Genomic DNA, 20661 nt, shown 5'->3' with positions numbered 1-20661 from the left:
TACTTATTATTATAATTCGCATCAAATAGGTTTTACATAAAAGAAGGCGGGAATACTTAGTGCCCATGTAATCAGTTAGTTTTGTATCAAAAGATAAAGCACTTTTTCTTTGCATACATTTATTAACTCCTAATCAGGTTTTTTCACTTTTAAGCTTACTGTTACATATGTTCTAAATGCAAACCATAATTAGATTAGGCTTTCATTCCGACACTTAAAACATAGAACTATGCTAATGCGATTTTTCTCGGTGCAAGCTCCATACGCACGTGTGGGACTCGTAGGCGTCGAGAATGGTGTGCGGGGGGAGAATGGGGGAGAGTGCACGAGAGCGAGAGCGCGAGAGAACGGGAATGAATGAGCGGCGGCTTTTGGAGCGCTGGCGCAAGCGTTTAGCTTTAACGGTCCGCGATCAGTTCAGTACGTTCGGATCAACGGGCGCCGTTGGATGTTTTCTTCAATGCTGAAGCGCGCCGAACTCGCGTTGTGTGGAAAAGCGGAATAGCTCTCTGTTTTTCGTCGTGTTTCTACGTTACTTTACTTTTTCGTTCGATCTGTCCGTGTTTCGTTTCGGTTTTATAAAATCCAGTAATTCCCCCCTTCCAAAATTAACACGCGTGTTATCAAAAATGTTTACAAGAAACCTACATATGTTCAATAAGTAAATCGAAAGAGAAAAAAAAGGAAAAGAAATCATTTAAATTGCAAAAAAAGTGCTGACGATTTTTTAATATCAAATACGAAAAAGTAACAAAGAATTTTATTACCTTCCTTCGCTGTTTGGGTGCGTTGTTATTGCAATTACTGCATTTATCTTATATTTTATTCAAACACACTGAAATCGCTAAAAATGAAAACTGACGTTTTGCTCTGGCGCTTTGTTTCGCGCGGGCTAATTGACAAATATAACAAAAATTCGCCAGGCGTCTCCACTTCTCACTGATTCTCCCCGATTCCCACCGATTCTCACCGATATTCTCCGATTCCTTTTCATTATCTTTTTCTGTGCCGGTGGCAGCAGTGCATATAGGAAATTGTCGGAAAAGTTCCCAAGCCAAAAAGTTGGGCAGAATCGGTGTTTTTGAGGCGACTCCTGGCAGTCTAGGCAAACATTTTGAAGTTTAATTGAAATTTTAAAATCGCATAAGGTTTTTACCAAATAAGTGAAGCCTTAAATGAAGTAAATAGTTTTGGTGAGAGATTGCAAGCACCTGATTCCAGTGAATAATTAAAATTTTGCATGAATAAGTCGTGAACAATCTGATATTTAATTTACTGGGATGGTGCAGCAAACTTTTGCAAACCAACAAATTGTTCATAATAATAAAGTAATTACTTTGTTTCCGGGCTTTCTGACTTTTTAACTACTTTTTGACAACATTGTCGAAAAAGCTAGAAATGTATAAAAGTTTGAGTATTCAATAACAAGCCTGAGTTATCATGTAATCTCTTAAAATTTTAAATTATATCACAACTTGTTTCACTTGGCTTACATATTAATTAAACCTCTACTCTTTTCTGCTTTTACCACATTACAGTCGGCCTCAACTCGAGAAAAGAAATAAGAAAAAAGAAAAAGGAGCCAGACAAGCCAGGGAATTATGAAATTTTAAAGAAATCCCCAAAAACCCAAGTTCCAACAGCGGCAAAATATGTTTAATGCATTAATATAAACGAAACGTGTTTACGGCGGCGAGTGCAGGCAGAAGACGAACAAAAAGTTGTATACGTATATACACATAGATATATTTAAACAAGATTTACATTTAAAATCCCCCCCAATACACACGTACGTATATTTAAACTGTGGCGGCAAAAACCAACAACAGCGAGCTAAAGCGTTCACAAAAAGGTGATAATGATTATTTCCAAGGATCTTTTCATATTTGGCGAACAAATTTTTGCAACAATCATACCAGAAGGTGGAGCCGCAGCGCTGGCAACCCAGCAGCAACATCAGCAGCAGCATCAGCAGCAGCATCAGCAGTCGCAACAGCAGCAGCAGCATCAGCAGCAGCAACAACAGCAGCAACAACAGCAGCAGCAGCAACAACAGCCGGCAATTATAAATTCAACAACGACGACGGCCACTTCGTTGGTAATAAACTCGACAGCAGGAGCAGCTGAACAAGTTGTAGAGGAGTCATTAAAAGTAGCAGCAGCAGCAACAGCAGAAGCAGCAACACTACCAGCTAAACAGGAAACAGTTGCAGTTGCTGCCGCCTGTGTTGCTCCTCGCAAATTGGCAAAAATTCAGAAAATTCCAAAGGAACCCGAGGAGCTGAAAGCCAAGAAAAAGGCAAAGTGTGAGGCAGCAGCAGTAGCAGCGACTCATTACGAAAAAATGCCAATGAATTTGATGATCGTGGAAAGTGTTGAGGCAGTCGATATGGGATCATCGGACAATGACAACGAGGCAACGGAGCAGGTACCGTTGGTGAGTGCCAGCCGTCGCAATCTGGCCAAAATAGTGGCCGATTGCCGCCTCCAGATCGAAGTGGAGCCGGCAACATCGGCTGTGCCAGCAGCAGCAGCAGCAAGTGCTGCATCCCCGCCTGCAACATCGGATGCGGCAGCAGCAACCTCAGTGGCCAGCAGCGATTCCTCTGCCTCGTCATCAGCGTCTTCGACGTCGTCGTCGTCGTCGTCGTCATCTTCCAGCTCAACATCCTCAGAATTTACGCACACATCACAGACAACGATACCAAGTACGGATAATCTAACGTCATCCAATGGCCTGGCCAATATGGGCAAAAGCATTTTAGTTGATGCCAAAAGGTGAGTGTTCAATCAGCGGTGACCCAATTTCCGCGCCAATCTCGTACCTACATACATAAATTCAGGTGTGTGTGTGTTATGTTTTTTTTTGTATTTGGTTCGCACTGATTGCATGCAGAGTTCGTCTTAATAAGGAGGGGAAAGTGGAGGTGATCCAAGGGTAAATCAGGATTTTTCCAAAAAAAAAAAAAAAAAACTGTTCTGTGTGTGAATTTGTGGCGTTTCCAACCGGTTGCATTCGGTTGACAGTGAGTTGGAGCTCGTTTTGTACAGTTCGAGCGGGAACAAATTACTTCTATCTATGTTCCATTGCATTGGATCGGTTCTATCTGAATAGATGCTCTGCATTGCAGCTATCAAGTTTGCTTTCGGAGTCAACCATCAATTGCCGGATACTTTTTGGGGTCTATGCAGTTTAACCAGCATTAGATTTTCAATTACATGAAACAGTGTGTGTCGCTCGTTATCAGTTTTTTTGCAGGCAGTGTAGGGTAGGCATTAATTGATTGCCCATCTGCTCAAAAACTCGTTCTAGAACTGAAGCTTCCTGGCACTAACTAGGGTATCACTCAGCTCGTTGGGGATATACCCTTCGGTGAATCCAGCTCAATTACATCTGAAAAAGAATGAAGGACATGCAAAACTTTGTTAGATGGAGAAGAACAAGGGCTTAAAAAAGCTACATCTGCACACGCACTCTCTAGAAAAAATGAACACAAAAGTTTTAATAACTGAAAAATGCATGCACTTTCGCATTGAAAAAATGAACTACAACGCGAACTGAGTTCTCGGCCAGGATCAGGTTTTTGGCTGGAAGCCAATTTTGTGGTTATTTCCCAACTTTGTTGCATTTAAGGGGGAATACACACACACACACACACACGCGGTTACAGTGCATCCTGCATTTTGTATGGTGACCCACAAGTTTTTCATCTGCAGCAGCAGCTGTTGCGCTTATTTCACTGAATATTTCCACATTGGGTATTTTGTGCAGGTCTCTTTTGTTTAATGGAAAAGCGAGGCAAAGCTAAAAAGCCAACTTTGATTTGTGCGAAATGCTTTCGCAGCATTGCAGCCTGCTATGAATTAATTCACTCTGAATGCAATCTAAACTATGAACATAATTCGTTTCCCTTTTGCTTTTCTCGGAAATACATGCAATTAACCCAAAATCTGTTGGCAAATTGCTTGCCCTTTGATGGTGGCCAAATTGAAGTTTGGCTGCAATGCAAATACGCTGCGAAAATCAACATAATAATTGCCATTTGAAATGGTCAGTGCTTGCGAAAATCAACGAGGGTGCTGTTTTAACTAAAGTTAAGTTAGCCAGCGAGCTGAGTTTTGCAGCTTAATTCGTTTGTCACTCCGGCCGAGACTGACTGACAGACTTTGGGTTAATGCCGAGTTCGAGTTCGCACAAGTCGCGATTATGTGTTGGCAAATTAAGTAAATTAAATTACAATGAGAACATTGTTGGGTCGCTCGATGGCTGTCGAGTGCAGGCTTCATTATGTGCATTTAACATAAATTTTCAATTATTATGCGATTCAGAGTGCACTCAAAGTGGAGTGGAGTCTCAGTTCTGTGTCTCAGTTTCTCAGCTCCTCTGTTTCTGTTGCTGCCCCCCCAATTCGAGAATGCAGATCCAAGATCTGTCCCTGCTTTGCTTCTTTGGCCGAAGAGCGAAGAGCAATTTAAATACATTTTATTTTCTGCATCTTTTTCCTTTTTGTTTTTTTTTTTTTCTGGTGGCACGTTTTATTTTCGCCGAGACTCTTGCGATTATTACTGAGTGTTGCTGTTGCTGTTGCTCTTGTCGCAATTTGGCCTGAAATTGGTTCACAGTTGACCAGTTTTTGTTGCCACAACAGCTTTGGCAGCAACAAAAAGGAAAATAAATAAAAAAGGTAGAGGATGGATGCTCGATTTGGTGGCAGCAAACGTACGAGCCAAATAAAAACATGTTGCAGATTGAGATACAATACAATCAAAGGATCATTCAAAATAATACACTGAGGTGCATTTATTGGTTTACAAACTTAATTGCATCATTTATATCACTGCTTAACTTTGCTTTAGTTTCCAAGCAAAAATATTTCCATATAATTTCCATATCTCTTCAATTACTCAATTAATTCATTACATGTAAATTATTTTCCTCAACTTGTGTTGCCTCCTGTTCATACATTCTTAAAAGTGTCTTCGGTTTCTAAAAGTTCTTTCAAGCCAAATGTGCTTGAATGAGAAAACAGACCACATATTTGTTTAGAATTCTTAACGAAAATTTCAGACGATAAACACAAGAAGAACCAAGTTTTCTCAAAATCCAAAACCAATTGATGTGGTTCGCATTTGAAGCGTTTTAAGTTCCATTACGGTTTGTTGAACTTTGTTGAACACAAACAATTGAATCCATGCCCAAATCTGTTTTCCGACTTTGTTTTTATTTAGCTTATGATTCTCGCAAGTTTTATTGAAAATTATTTTCCAAGTGGAAGTGGAGTAGAGCAAATAACATAACACAAACAAATGGGTTCTTCAAGTTTTTGGACACTCGATGCGTTTCGATTTTGGGCGTAAAATCAAGTTTCATGATGTAATACGAATCTTTTACATAAGACGTCAAAGAACAATGTCTACTCAACAAGATTTTGTACATTAAGGAATATATGGTATATGAAAAATTATAAACCTCTGTGTTTAAACCTCTTTCTACCAAATCTTTCTCTCGGCGAATTAGAACCCCTCAGGATCAGAGCTGGCAAACTTTTGGCAATCCAAGCGGCATTTTAATGGTTGGCCAAACCGGTTATCGAACTCGTATGTAGGTCAAGTTTTAATATGATAACACACACATAAATACGGGGAGAAATCTAAAGGCGCGTCAAATGCAGGCAAACTCCAAATGGCGCAGTTGCTAAATTTGGGTTGGGTTTCATCTCTTTTGGAGGAACCTCAGATGCGAACCCAAATCCGAGCTCAGGCGTTGTTTTTCGTTTTTGGGTAGCTCGTAGCTCGAAAGGATTGAGGGCTAGATCAGAATAGTTGAATTGGGCCAGGTAGACAGGGCGCAGCTGCCTGTCACAAAGTGGGCTTCACAAAAGATCTTCCCCGAATTTTTTGGGGGGCGCCTCCCATGGGCATCCTGCTCAAGCTAGATTTCTAGTAGATATCTGATATCTATTGTTCGAACCTTGCCCATTTCTGCTATTTGCATGCGAAAGGCTTTTGTTCTATGACATACCACTGTTGTATAATATAAAATTGGCGAACTCAGCATCTTCAGGGTTGCAGGAGAGCAAATACCTTGGGCTCTAAACAAATGAATTTTTAAGAAATACAAAAGACAATCAATTCTAGCGTAGTAAGAAAAGTACGAGTATATCTTGTGTCAAGTCCAGCGATTTGCCATAGTGATACCTTGAAGTACTTTCGAAACGTGGGCGTCCAGATGCATTTGGTTCCGAGTTGTGATCTAGAAAATCTGCCAACGAGACGTGACAAAACAAATTGCCAGACGACCGAAAACAGGAAAACGCATGGCGCAATGCAGGGCAAAAAAATCAGGCAAAAAATGACAGAAAAAAATGAGAGAAAAAAACAGAGCGCAGTAAGTAAGGCAGAAAAATTGCAATTTATTATAATTTAATCTAGAATAGAAAATTAAATAGAGTCGCAGCTGGGTGTCTCCGTTTCCCCTCAGTTCTGCTCGGTACGGCTGCATACATTGTGGGCTGTTTGCCCTGTTTGGGTTTTATCTACCGTTAGGCGTGCAGTGTCAATAAAACGCTGCGCGAGAGAGACGGGGCTATGCCGCAAGAAAGAGACGGGGCGAAGCGGGGGCGATGATGACTGACGACGACGATCTGTGGGGAAATGTGAGGAAAGCGCGGGGTTCTCTGGGATCGAGAATGGCAATGGGAATCGGAGTGCGAGTGGGTGGAAGAAGGGAAAGGAGAAGGAGAAAGAGGGAGCAGCCCTGGGGGGGGTGGCCAGAAAGAGACGGGTATACGAGGGGCAGAAAGAGAGAGGGGTGCAGTCGCTGCAATGGAGGCCAACGTCGCTCTTCGACAACTGTCACTGTCACAGTCACAGTCACTGAAACCGAAGACCAACTGTGGCGATGCCCTGCACACTGCTTCCAAATCTATTGAAAAGTGCTTTGCAATATTAACGTATTCGAAAGCAAGCCATCAAATATATTCAAATGCTTGGCTTGCAGCTTTTCAAAGGCATATTTATTTGAATTTTGTAAAGTTATAATAGTTTTTAAAGCACTGCGAGACACTGTTGCTCTTTCAATGCCTGCGGTTGGAAGTTGCATATGTTGTGGCCTTTTTATTGTTGTTGTCAACGCCACTGCCGTTCCCCGGCAAACGAATAAAAATGTATTCAAAAATAAATTATTGTCATTGCCATTGTGGCCGATTGGTGGTGTTGTTGTTGTAAATTAGTTTAAATTGCGGTTGCTGCGCTCTTTTTATCTGGCGTTATTTTATTATTGCCGGCTTTCAAGAGCTCAAATTATAGTTGTTATAGTTGGCGAGTGCATTCACTTCTATGGCAAAGATTTGATGACCTTTACAAGTTCATGTCGAATGAACGAATGAACGAATGAACGTTCTTGAACCCGCCGCCATTAGCTGATTTATTTGGCTGGCAGTTTTTGCACTGGCCCACCTGGCGAATGAGTATTTTTTTCCCCCATTTTCACAGCGGGTGTAAATCTATCGGCTTTATTTTTAAACACATGCTGCTTTTAAGTGCAGTTGTTATGAATTGCATTGCAGTATGAAGTGTCAACAAAAAGTGATTTAATTGAAAACACCAGGAGTTTTATTTGTTGTTTACCTTTTCCTTGGTGAAATAAAGTGCTTTTTACTGTGGTTATGTTGTGAATAAACAAGTGAAATCGTACATAAACTTATAATAAAGAAATAAAAATGCACGAACGCCGTTAACTAACTTTGTAATTCAAAATCGTATAAAACTGCTCCCAAGTTTTTCCTGCCCATAAAAGTTGGCGTTTCAGACATTTGATAATTGCTGCGCCAAAGCGAAGCGTTTGGAAACTGCAAACTGTTGCATAACACGCACATAAAACATTTTGTCTAACTATCCTTTTGGCCCGGCCAACCAGCATTAAATCATAAAAAATCTCAAATAAAAATCAGACATAGCAATAAAATGCCAAATGCATTTTGCCAGACGCTGGAGTCATAAAACAAATTGCTATGGTTCACTTTTTTCTCACCGGCTCACTCTGAATTCGTTTTGTGTAATGACATTAGGCCAGAATAAATAACCAAACAAAAACAGCAAATGAATCTGTGGCAAGAGAATTGCATTTGAGGCACCTCAGCATCCAGTCGCCATAAAATAAACAATTTATTTTAAGTTTTATTTGTTTGCTTATCGTTGGTTGAACAACAGTTGGTAAATAGATACAACATTTCATCTTAGGCATAGTATATGCATTTATTAAAGTTAAGAGTTAAAATATATAGAACGTTGGCAAGAACTATTAAAAAAAACATACAAGTTCCTCCCAGTTTTGCTTAGTGGCATTGCGTGCCTGGCCAGCAGAGAAGAACTCTTGGCCAAATAATGGAGGAAAAGCCAAAAACCACTTAAACCTTCTCTTTTCGTTCTTTCTGAGCTGTGAGCCATCTGTGATCCGTTGCCAAGGGGTCTGGATGCCCCGTGCTCCGTGCCCCGTGCCCCATGGAGGATTTCGTGAAACCCATAGACCTACATTTTAAACAAATTGCCCCCCCAAGCGTGCCGTCTCTTTCGCTCGCACGCTGCGTGTGCGCGATGCGATCAAGAATTTCAGAATTTCTCGGGTTCTTTCGCTTTTAAGCCGTTTGGGGATCTTTCTTCTTTTATTTTCGGTGGTCGTGTTCACTTCCAAGAAGCGCCTGCATTAAAGCCGGCCCAATGATAATCAACTTAATGATGATGAAGCAGAATCTTCTGCTCAGTTTCCAGAGTTAGTCAGTTAGTCAGTCATTCAGTCAGTCAGTCAGTGTGTCTCTCTGCTCTCGAATTCTTCTGAAGCCACTTCTTGCAGCATCTGCAGGCCACTTCTTCTAATCGCGTCTTCTTGTTTCTGCAGCATCATCACATTGTTTGAGTACCCTCGCTGGTAGCAAATCGGGTATCTTAGCTTTTGTTTCTCTTAAGAAGTTACTCTATAAGAAGTATTTACAATATTAGAGCATTCAGCTCAAGCACAACAGTACAAACGACTGATTTCAGTTACTACTACCAACTTCTCTCACAGTTTCATAGGGTATTTCGGAGTGCGTTAGATCTCTTTGGTATTATTGTTATTTTTGTTGCCATCTGAAGACTGCGTCATCGCAGCAGCAACAACAATAACAGCAACAACGCGCGACTGAAGATCGTGTGTTGTGCGTCTCGCTCGAGCCTCGGCATCTGTCTCGCTTCCGCCTGCGGCAGTGGGTCTTCACTTTCGCCAATTCTGAGCTCCACTTGCAGGTTCAATGGCCTCTGCCGCTGTCGCTGCCGCTGCTCTGCTGGCGTCGACGTTGGGCGCCATTCGCACGTTTCATTTGTGCTGCTTCTTCCTTTGCGATATGGTTGTTGTTTAGCGCTTCTCGCCTCTTTCCCTCTTCTCCCTCTTCTCCCTCCTTTCCCCCGCCTCCCTAATGCCCCATCACTTGTGTGTTTGCTTGTTTGTTTGTTTGTTTGTTTTTCGCCTTCGCTGTGCCCTGCAACTTGTGGTTTGTGTTGTTTACGTTGTTGCATTTCATTTCGCATCGCTTCATTCTATTTCGCTTATCCTCCTTTCCGCCACCCTCCCTCCCCTTTCCACCCTCTTATCACCCTCTCCTTTTCGCTTATTCATCGCCTTTTCCATTGCGCTCCCAATCCTCCTCTTGGCCAGGCTATTTGCCATTATTCAGGCGGCTTTATTGACACCAGACAACGATCGAGGAATTTGTATACTTGTATATTGCAACCAGGATTTCTGCTTCTCCTTCTGCTGATACTGCACTTTTTCACTTATTAGTCATGGCTTATTTCAGGAATTATACAGACCATCTAAATTTGGTAAAATCTTTGCTTTAAATCTTTAAATGTTTACAAAATAAGAAGAGATTACAAATGCAGCCTTTACTTGTAACTCTATACATTTCAGCAGCCATGTACGATTTATTTAAATTTCAAAGCGAGCTTTTCTCATGAAACGCATGCTAACGAATTAAGCAGAAATTTCCGACAACTGGGTGAAGTCATTAAGTCGGCTTGTACCATATAATTTTAACAACCACGCCCTCAAATTACGGCATCAAAAGGGCGGAAGGGGGGCGTACCGAATCGCAGTGTAATTTGGCTATTTACCGTAAATGGGCGAGCGAAACAAGCTCAACGACTTTAATAACTGGCATTAAAAACATATTTGGAACGTAAAGAAACAAGCTACGTTTAAGCTAAATTTAAACCCATATTTATGTATTTAGATTACACTATTAATTGAGAGAGATTTTCTACGGGCTTGTTTTTAATTGTAGCTCAAAGAATTGCAATTCAAGCCAATATTTGCTAATTGAAAATCAATTTTCACCGTACCAAGCTAAGCAAGTTGATATTAATTAGTGATGGAAAGCTTGACAAGCCAATTTCGGGCCAGCAAAGTTCAGTGTCCACTTAATTGTCTGGCTCGCAGTGGAAAATTGGCCCAAATTGAATTGGGATGCCCAGCTGTCAAATGCAGATACTATAGTACAGATGTCTTTGGGATATTGGGATACACTTCTGACAGCCGCAAGGCCACGAAAAGTGCGCGATATTTATGGAGCTTTGGTGTTTTGGGGGAATCAGCTGAATATGCACATGTTGTGTACAAAGTTGCAGATGCCTTAGACTTTTCTCCGCCTTTCGCCGGTTGCATTGTTTACGGCATTTCGCTGCCTCATTTTCCGCAGTCAAAGAGATTTTTGTGTCGGCATTTTCCCCAGTTTCACTCGGTTTTCTTTTCTCAAATTGCCTTTGGTGTGGGCTGTGTCGTCAGTTGATTATCGCCTTCCATATTTGCCTGTTCTGCTGCATACTAAAACTTCCTATTCGTTTTTTTTTTTCGTAGGAAAATTGCTGCAAAAAGCTTACTGAAAAAAGTGCCTTTGAAAATTAATATGCAAGTTGCTTTGGTGAGGAAAAAGTGCTTCGGTGGGCGCTTTATTGGCGCACGCTTCTCCAACTTTAATCTGATTTTCAGGACTTTGCTTTTTATTCATTTATAAACTTGCAGAAACCGATTAAACAATTTCCCAGCTTTTAATGCGGTGATTTGTCTGATTTTTTTTAAAGCTACCCAATGTTCTTTTAACGAGCCTTTTCCATTTAATTGGTTGAGGCAAAAACTGTTTGCTTTTCCGCTATTTATTTCCCTTTCAGCAATGGCAACGGCAACGGCAACCAAAATCGCACTCAACTGCATGTTCAATATTTGAGCAACTAATTCACACCATTAGTTTTTTGTGCCTGGCTTTAACTACGTCTATATATTGGCGTCTTAACTGTTAAATGAGGTGATGCAACTGCAGGTGGAAATCGGTTGTGTCGTCGGGCGGACAGGTGTGTGTATGTGTATAGGATGGGAATTCTCAGGTGATTGCGTTGACCCAATTGCAGTGACACTTTCAGCTAATAAATTGCATTTAGTATTTTCTTTCACTTTGCGGCTGCTTTCTTGTGACATTTTTTTGTTGGTTGTTTTTTTTTCTCTCGCCATGCAATTTCAACAGCATTTTTATAATTTTTACATAGTTCATAAAGTTTCTTGAAGCATCGAGAGAAAGTGCGTGAGCTGCCAGAGCTGCAGAAAAACAGCAAAGAAAGAAACACTAGAAACTGTGTCAATTAATATGCTAAATTATACACATACCCAGATCTCTCAGCCTGGCTGATCGGGTGAGCTGGTGTGATGGTAAGATGGTGAGCTGGTGGATTGGTGAGGAGGTGACGCCCCAGATGGATGCCAATCAATTGCCAACTAGGAAGCATAATTCCCAGCTCAGCTAATTACCACACAATGACGTGAAAGTTCGTGAAACCGCAGTGGTTGAGGCTGCGGAGGCAGCCCAAGCCCAAGCCCGAAAGAAGAAAGCGCTTTCTTGTTTCGTTTGCCATATATCTCGCTTGAAAAGTCACGACACAGCCGCTGCCATTTCATCTGTTCATCTGCGTTTTGAATCTTTATTGCAACTTGAACCAGGCGTCTGCCTGCTATGCTCGAAAACACTCATTCCTAGCGAATGGCTTGCTGGCAAACAAAAAGCGAACACATGTCGTATGCGCGATATTCGCTTCCTGCCCCCAAGTGGCATCAGATAAATAGCACCCACCCAGTCATCCCCCTCTCGAAGTCAAGTGGCGCGCAACAAGTGCTACTTGACTCGACTCGACTTCGTCTACCCTCTTTGGCATAAACCCCCTCTCACCTCTCTCAATAGCTTTGACCTCACATTTCACTGACGGCGCCCGGAAAGTTATGTAACTCTGCACCCAGGTCGTTGGGTGGGCTTAAAGGCCAACTTGCTGGGTTGCTGTGCATGTGTGTATATCAGCTAACTTGCTACCAGTCACATTGAACTCCAATGCAAAGCATTTCACCAAGAAAGGGGCTTACATGACACCAGTTTCCTCTGTGTCAGATGCATTGAAAATACAATAGAATTGGCAAACGAGAAATGTAGCATACCTCTGAGAGACGGTCTAGTCAGGGTCCTTCAGTATTCTAGGATGTGCGATAAGTGCAATTGGTTTAAGCCGATGGCACAAAAGTTGGTCAACTCTGAAAGTAGTTTGGTTTAGTTGGGGTTCTGCTTTCTATCGCTATCATCATTTCCCCCTTCTTCACGACCACCTTTCCAATTCAATTAAACGAGTCGAAAAATAAATAAATAACCAAGAAGCTCAAAACACCCACATGGCATGCTGAAAAAAAAGAGAGAGAACTTTGGGAAACTGGTATTCGCGCGCGGATACTTGATATCAATATGCATGATATGCATGCATAAATTACGTATACGACATGTTGTTCTGCCGGCAGTCGCCGATCTTGCCACTCTCTTTCGGTTGACCTGCATTTCCCCGATTGCCATTGGCGATGGGCGATTGGCTATTGGCGATTCCAGTCCCGACTTAAAGAAACCCGAACCGAAAAGCCTTGGCACATTTGTTAAATGTGCAAAACAAAAATCGCACACAAATGCCCATCACATTTGAATAGTTTCCCCGGTCGCAGTGGAAGGCCACAAATTAAGCCGGCAATAAATAACAAATCAAAAAGAAATGATCAACGAAAAAACTAAAAAACAAAAATTCAGTCCAAGAAGAGCCGCATCAAACACGCAACAAATACAAGTAAAAAAAAAGAAAGAAAAAAAAATCGAAAGAAATACTGGCAAAAGAATTGGGTCAGTAACACGCAAAAAAGCCGAAGAAAATAAAACCAGTCAATGAAGAGGAAGCAGGAGGAGCAGGCACACAAAGAAAGAAGCAAATAAAAATTCAATTGAGCGTGGTCATAGCTACGAAACAAAACTCATATAAATTGGGCAAAAATAAAATTAAAAAACAATGACAATGACGCGACAATCAGGAATTTCTGCCAAATGTTTTAGGAAGTTCAATGAAAGCAGAGCGACGCAAAAAAGCACGACAAAATTTTTAATTAAAAGCAGAACATCAAATAAATTGCACAAATTCGGTGACCCAATTTTTTTAAATCACTTTGTTTTCTATTCATCTATTTATATTGAAATTATGAACCCACCAAAACACAAAAAACAAACAAAATAAAAAGCATAACAAAGGCACAGGCAAAAGTCAAAGTCAATGAACTCTTCAAGCCCTTGCACAGTTGGGTTCACAAAAATAGGTGTTTTTGCTGGCAAGCTTTAAAAAATTGTTAAAACCTCTTGAGATTTTATATTCTTTTTTAAATTTAACATGGAGTACATATGTGTTTTTTAATTATTTTATAAGCTGTACAATGTGAGCTTAATAAATAAGCGATAACAGCGATCATCTGTTTTATTTGGCAACTTGTTTAATATCGGTCAATGTATTCACAAATACAATGGGCAACAAAAACTCATATTAAAAACCGCAAAAAAAACGAGATAAGAATTTCAAAATTGTTTCTTTTGATTGCGTGCTACACACACTAGCACGCATACTAACACGCACATACTCTCACACACATGCACATAGTGAGATCTGTATGCAATGCCAAACTTTCACGTAATTTTTGCGGTGCCTCCATCCTGCTCTTTCTCCACCTTTCTCCCTCTTTCTTTGCATGTGTGTGAATTATATTATTTTGTTTTGTTGTCGTTGCTGTTGTTGCCGTTGCTGCTTTATTTTGGCGTCTGTTTTGCTTGTTGTAAAAGTCAATAACCTTTTCGCGTATTCAAGAAGCCAGTTCCAGTTCCTCGAGGAGAGTTCCCCCCACGAAAGCGACGCCAAAAGACCAAGATTTAGTTTTTTTCTCTTGTGCTGCTGGCCTTAATCAAGAGCCAAAAAAAAAAAGGGGCAAATAAGTAAGGAAATAAGAAATGGCATCATAGCCGTGGGTTAGGTAAATTGTTAGCCGGTTACTTGGTCAGTAAGCTAGCTTTCTTGGCCCGCAGAGGAGGTCACGCTGGCTAATTACGTAAATAATTGAGTCTGGGGAAACTTTGAGGAAGTCGCTGTGAAGCTAATGGCTTCGCCAGACTTTTTGGCAGCGTGCTCCGGAAACTAGCAGTTCGCCATGAGATTATATTTGATTTGCTAAGTACTTGGGTATTCGCACCAAGAGTTTACTAGCTGATATCAAACTTATTGCTGGCTAAACTATGATGGCTAACTGACTGTACTAACTGGCAGTTGTTGTTTGAAAGGATAATGCTTTCACAGCAAGTTTTCTTAACTTCTTAAACTTCTCTTCATTAGTAAAAGATAGAGCTTGTATCTGCCAGACTCCACAGGGAATATAAGTTGACTGCCTGTGACCTTGTGAGAACTTTAATATGCTGCATTTGACTCGTTCAACTTAAAAGTATCATTTACATAAGTTGAGTTCTACGAAGTGAAAAGGTGGTTCTGATGGACTACGTGATCTTCGGCACATTACCCAACTGCCCAGCACCACTGAAAAGTCGCTTGTAGTCCAAAAGAAAGTTTGTTCGTCAGTTGCAGAAGCCAGCACACTTTTTGTACACTTTTCCAGACACTTCGACAGTTTCTCCCCCGCAATGCGAGCATTTGGCGCGTGTGAAATGACCCCGAGTGCAAGGTCAAGTGTCTTGCCAGCTAAGCTACAAAATTGTTGTATAATGCATAAGTCGCATTTTTTGTGAAAATGGTGTCATGCGAAAAGTGCACAGAAAGGGGGTCAGTAGTTCGAAGAAGCTGTTGGTGAGCTCAGCTTAGTGGGAAGTCGACCATCGACGCACCATCCTCTTCTGGCAGCGATTTAGTTTTGGAAAGTTGGTTCCGCAGTTTCTTTCATGGGGCGAAAGTATTCAATTTCCCAGAAACGAATTCAAACAACCAGCAGAGCCAATTAATTTAAAAATATAGCTAAATTATATATTTTCTGCACGCTTTGGCAAGATTCTTTTATTCCGAGCAAGTCTGATTCGAAGAAGTAACAAGAGCAGCAATGGAAATGTGTTTCTCACTAACCAAACTACTTGTTTTGTAAGAGTTAAAATTCCTGGCCAGACTTTTCAGAAGGATCTCCTTTTGTATCTGCATCAAAAGTTCAATTTTGGAACATTCAATAGATAATTAGATTGAGGACCTCTATGTCTTGTGCTGACTCTCCGACCCGGACATTGGCTATTGTAATACACTGTGGAGCGAGGGAACTTGGGCAACTTGGGTACTGCTGATGGCAGGCAGAAAAAGCACATAAAAATAAAATGTATTCATCAGATACTTTGCATGCAGCCTGTGCGAGTGCGAGTGCGTGCGCTGGCTGCGATGGTGTGCGTGGGTATCTGTGAGTGTGCTGGCTTTGTTTGTCGTTGTTGTCTGCTGACTGCATTGACCCCCACTCGGGCCCCCCTCCTCTATAGCCGTCCCTTTCCCTCTGCGGCACCGACACCGGCAACGCCACCGCCACCGCCCCCGCCCCCCCTCATGTACCGCCTCAGCCGTCCCGCTCGCACTCACACGCAGCGTGTGTGTGTGGTTCAATGCACTCGACCGGACTCTCTATTTACTTTCGGCGCCTACCGGAGTCGATCGGCGGAAATTTACATTTCTGTATAATTTGTAAATGAAATTTGCTGCTCTTGGTCGAATAATTTGATGCTGATGGCTGATGGCCGCGGCTGCGATGATATAGATCCAGAAATAGATGTTATAACTATAACGGCGTTATCTACGGTCTATTCAAAACTCGGAGGGCCCATCTGCCCAGGCGAGTGAAATATTTAAATAAATTTGATAGGTACACAAGAACAGGGTAGAATCCAGCGTACAAGAGGCTATTGACTCCGTCTTGGTATCTGCCTGTGTGTGTGTGTGTGTGTGTGTGTGTGTGTTTGTGTGTGTGCGTGCGTGCGCTGTATCTGTGTGCGTGTGTTGTATCTGTGTAGTGGGAGTAAAGTCGAAACATTGACCGAGAGTCGAGAGACAGAAGAAGAAAGCCAGTAAGATTTTCCGACTCCATGATACCCGGCATCATTTTAAAACCACTCAAATTATATTGTTTGGGTCATTATTGCTACAAGCTGAGCGATACACTGGGAAAAAATAGGCAACCAGGGAATTCTAAATATTATTCATTTGTGCACTTCCCTTTCAAATTAAATGAGAACTTGCTATAGTATAGTAAGGTATACCTTAACTTTACAGATACATAAGTGAGATCCCGAAAACCAATATGCCCCACTCACTCCGAGTACTGGGTATCGCCAGAGAGTTACGAGCACGCACGACTCCATTTCCATTTTCCATTTTCCATTTCCCTGCCGATCATCTCGCTCTCCGAGGGTACATGTGTGTGTGCGTTCGAGTGTTTCAGTGTTTGAGTGAGTGATAATGCGACCGCCACACATGTGAACGTGATATCGGCGATAACAGTTGACAGTGGGAACAAGAGCGGTACCGAGTAACTGTATTGTTGTACGCCATATCCCCCGACTTTTGTCGCACTGATTTTACTTTTGCCTGCCCGCGACGGGGACATTGACTTGTGTTTTGTTTTGTTTCGCACGAACATCAACAAAAGGTTTGTGGCGTTCCATTCCTCAGTCTGATAATACACACAAAAATAAGTACAAAAAGTTCAATGATAGGGGTTGGCTGGAATAAAGGGAGTCTTTAGACGAAATCTCCAAATTTACACTGAAGCATAAAACTTAAAATCCGGATTTCATTGGAGGTTAATAGAATATCACTCCTTTATTTTGCAGTAACTCACCAGCCTCCTTGTCGTACCACTTTGAGAAGTCTGCGGTCAATCAGCAGAAGCAGCATCACAACATCAACATCTGCAACAGCCACCACCCACATCACCACCCCCAGAATCAGCCCCAACACAGTCTGCAGCTGACCTTCCAGAACCTGAACGTCCTGCACAACGAGCGCCAAATACTTTCCGATGTGAGTGGATTCGTCAGGTAACAAGATCAACGGAACGAGAGCCCTGAAAAGCGCGAATAATTCATTAATTGCTGTGCCGCCAACTTCACGTGTGCACTTGAAACTTAATCAAATGAATTGGAAACCGTCTTGCAAAGCAGTTTCTCAATGAAATTTACATAATGTACAAATGGCTTTAAGCCTTGAACTGAAATGTAAACGGCATTTTTGTGCCATTTTTAAAGCAAGTGTAGAAGTTGGCAGCATTAACCAGAAGTTCGTAATATCCGTAACCTTTGTCATCCTTTCTGTTGTAGTCCCTGCGAGGTCCTGGCCATCATGGGTCCTTCGGGCAGCGGGAAGACCACTCTGCTGGACTGCCTCAGTGGCCAGCGCCACATTGACAGCGGCAGTGTGTTCCTCAATCGTGAGCCGTTGACCAAAAAGTGGCGCCGCAGGATCGGCTATGTCCTCCAGGAGGAGATCTTCTTTCCGCAACTGACGCTCCGCGAAACGGTGGTCTATACGGCGCTGCTGCGACTGCCGGAATCAATGCCGCGGGCGGAGAAGATGCGCCAGGTGGACCACATACTGGAGGCCCTGGAATTGGGTTGCTGTCAGCAGACCAAGTTCGGGGATTACCTCAACCGCGGACTCTCGGGCGGCGAGAAGAAACGGGCGAACATCGCCTGCGAACTGCTGACCAATCCTCTGCTCATGCTCCTCGATGTAAGTGGCTGGTTTGCTATTTTAAGTGCACATTTTAATGATTCGTCTTGTGTGATCCCTGGCAGGAACCCACTTCTGGACTGGACAGCCACTCGGCCATTTCGCTGATGAAGGTCCTGAAGCGGTACGCCCAGCTGGAGCAGAAGACCATCGTGATCAGCGTGCACCAGCCTTCGTCCCAGATGTTCCACATGTTCGACAAGCTGCTCCTGCTCCACCAAGGACGCACCGCTTACTTCGGGGACGTGCAGAACATCTACCGCCACTTCGAGGACATCGGGGTCACCATCAAGCCGCACTACAATCCCGCCGATTTTGTGTGTAAGTGTTCAAATAAATTATATAAAAGGAGTCTTTTTTAAGCCATTTTTCTTCACTTTTCAGTGGAGCAACTGAAATCGCATCCGGATATCCGCGAGAAGCTCTTCATAGCCGCCAAGGAGTCGCATGGCAACTATCTGAACCGCAACTGCATCACGAATAGCCACCATAACCAGGTCAGCGTTGCGGGTGCGAAGGGCAAGAAGCAAGCGGACAGCATCCTGATCGACGACATCATAAATAACTATTACAATCACCGCTCCAACCGGCACCATCACCAGTACGAGAACCTGCACCACACAAGCAACGGCTGCCGCGTGGAGGAGGACGAGGAGGCGGCCCAGCACCTGGTGTGGTGTGCCGCAGACTCGCAGTCCAACTTCAGTTCCTGCGCCTCCAGCGAGTGTCATTCCTATAGTGCCGGCAGTGGGGCGGGACATGCGGCGGATGACGACTGGCTGTCCTATCCCACCAGCTTCCACACCCAGTTCTGCGTCCTCTCGAGCCGCAATTTCCGGGAGGCCAAACCGCGCATGCTCTCCAAGCTCAATTGGTTCCAGACCATCGGACTGGCGCTGATGGCCGGTGCCATTTGGTTCCAGCTGCCGCGAACCGAGGAATTCCTGCACGACCTCCAGGGTTGGATGTTCTTCTCACAGACCTACTGGATGCTCTTCGCCCTCTTTGGGGCCCTCAATTCATGTGAGTCTGGTTGGGATTGCGAACGGAAAGCATTGTCCCTTATTGATCCTTGTTACTTACAGTCCCCTCGGAACGCGAGGTGGTGAGCAAGGAACGCCGCTCCGGAGCCTACCGACTATCCGCCTACTATCTGGCCAAAATGTGTGCCGAGCTGCCCTTGGTGATCACTTTGCCCACGGTCTACCTCATGATCAGCTATCCCATGCTGGGCTGCACTAGGTGAGTTGCTTATTTCAGCAATTGGGAAATGCATAGCTTATTGCGTATTGTTGTCTTTCAGCTTGAAGCTGTTCTTCCTGATGCTCATCTTCCTGCTGATCAACACGATTGTGGCCCAGAGCGTGGGCTTCTTCATTGGAGCCTGCTGCATGGACATGAACGTGAGCATCACCCTGAGTGCCCTGTACACGCTGGCCACCCAGCTGTTCGGCGGTTACCTGTCTTCTCGCATTCCGGAGGGGCTCAGCTGGATCCGGTACACGTCCATGATCCACTACGCCTACCAGAACATGCAGATACTCGAGTTTCGCGAGGGAGCGGCTATTGGGTATGATAATACGAAACTATTTGAATGTTACTTATTTTCTATAATAATCTGATATGTTTTCAGTTGTGGCTCGCCCAGCAGCTACGAGATTTGCAAACAGCAATCAACCGAATTCATTCCATACGAGGAAATACTCAAAGCCCAAAACTCGACATCACCGCTCTGGCTGAATACGCTGATCCTGATGATGTTCTTCCTGGTATTCCGGGTACTGGGATACGCGGTGTTGCGCTACCTGCGATGCCCCAAAAAGACGTGATATCTATATATGTGTATATCCATATCAATATCAATATCTATTTTGTGCAGACATCGAACCAGTGATACGTAATTAGAGTAGTGCCCACCATTGCTAAGCCGCTACAACTGAACAAACTGAACAAACTTGCTAAAATTGCGCCAATTTTGTGATTCAATTACTTTCAAGCCACACCATGTATGTTTAGCTATTACTGCGAGTATAACTACCATTATCCTTACAACCTACTATTATAGTTTAAACGTGGTCTGCGGTAGGGCGGTAAACGTTTATCTTTGTTTTGTTTTACGCATTTTAATTGTTGGCCGTTTATGTTATTAATCGCTATTTTTGCCGCTGAAACACAAGAGAGAGAGAAAGATGGTGGAAAGCCCAACTTTAATTGTTTTATTGTACGTTTTAAAAGCCCCAAGAAATATTGCTGCAGGCTGCCCAATTTCCACACCACCCGCGCACCCACAAATATATATATATATATATATATATATATATACTGTATGTTTATAATGAAATGCTAGTAATTTTGTAGAATATTGCAAACTTTTTTTCGCTTGGGAAAAAACACTGTGATTTAGTATGCTAGTTTTTTAATTAGTTTTAAACGGGGCAGCATTAGTGAATTGTGCTTGTCCGATGAATTGTATAGCCAACTATGTAATTAAAAAATGAAAATAGAATAGCATCAGAATGTTTGAGCCTACGGCATAAATCG

General features: G+C 42.8%; 1 protein-coding gene across 2 annotated transcripts; it reads left to right on the top strand.

Annotated features, from left to right (window-relative positions):
• Positions 1 to 410: 410 nt before the first annotated feature.
• Positions 411 to 20658, top strand: LOC6526709 (ABC transporter G family member 21). Of its 2 annotated transcripts, XM_002087776.4 has the most exons (9): positions 411 to 784; positions 1539 to 2778; positions 17223 to 17429; positions 17709 to 18120; positions 18186 to 18441; positions 18505 to 19143; positions 19206 to 19362; positions 19424 to 19690; positions 19754 to 20658. In XM_002087776.4, exons 2-9 carry the CDS (start codon positions 1859 to 1861, stop codon positions 19947 to 19949), a joined length of 3054 nt encoding a protein of 1017 aa, XP_002087812.1. In that variant the 5' UTR covers positions 411 to 784; positions 1539 to 1858; the 3' UTR covers positions 19950 to 20658. The 2 variants fall into 2 exon arrangements, with proteins under 2 accessions (XP_002087812.1, XP_015053285.1); XM_015197799.2 differs by lacking the exons at positions 411 to 784; positions 1539 to 2778 and having other exon boundaries at positions 17272 to 17412.
• The last annotated feature ends 3 nt before the right edge of the window (positions 20659 to 20661 follow it).

This window comes from Drosophila yakuba, chromosome 2L (genome assembly GCF_016746365.2).
Source record: "Drosophila yakuba strain Tai18E2 chromosome 2L, Prin_Dyak_Tai18E2_2.1, whole genome shotgun sequence".
Taxonomy (NCBI): Eukaryota; Metazoa; Arthropoda; class Insecta; order Diptera; family Drosophilidae; genus Drosophila; species Drosophila yakuba.
The sequence above is the reverse complement of the archived record's forward strand: the minus strand, read 5'-3'. Positions and strand labels throughout refer to the sequence as shown.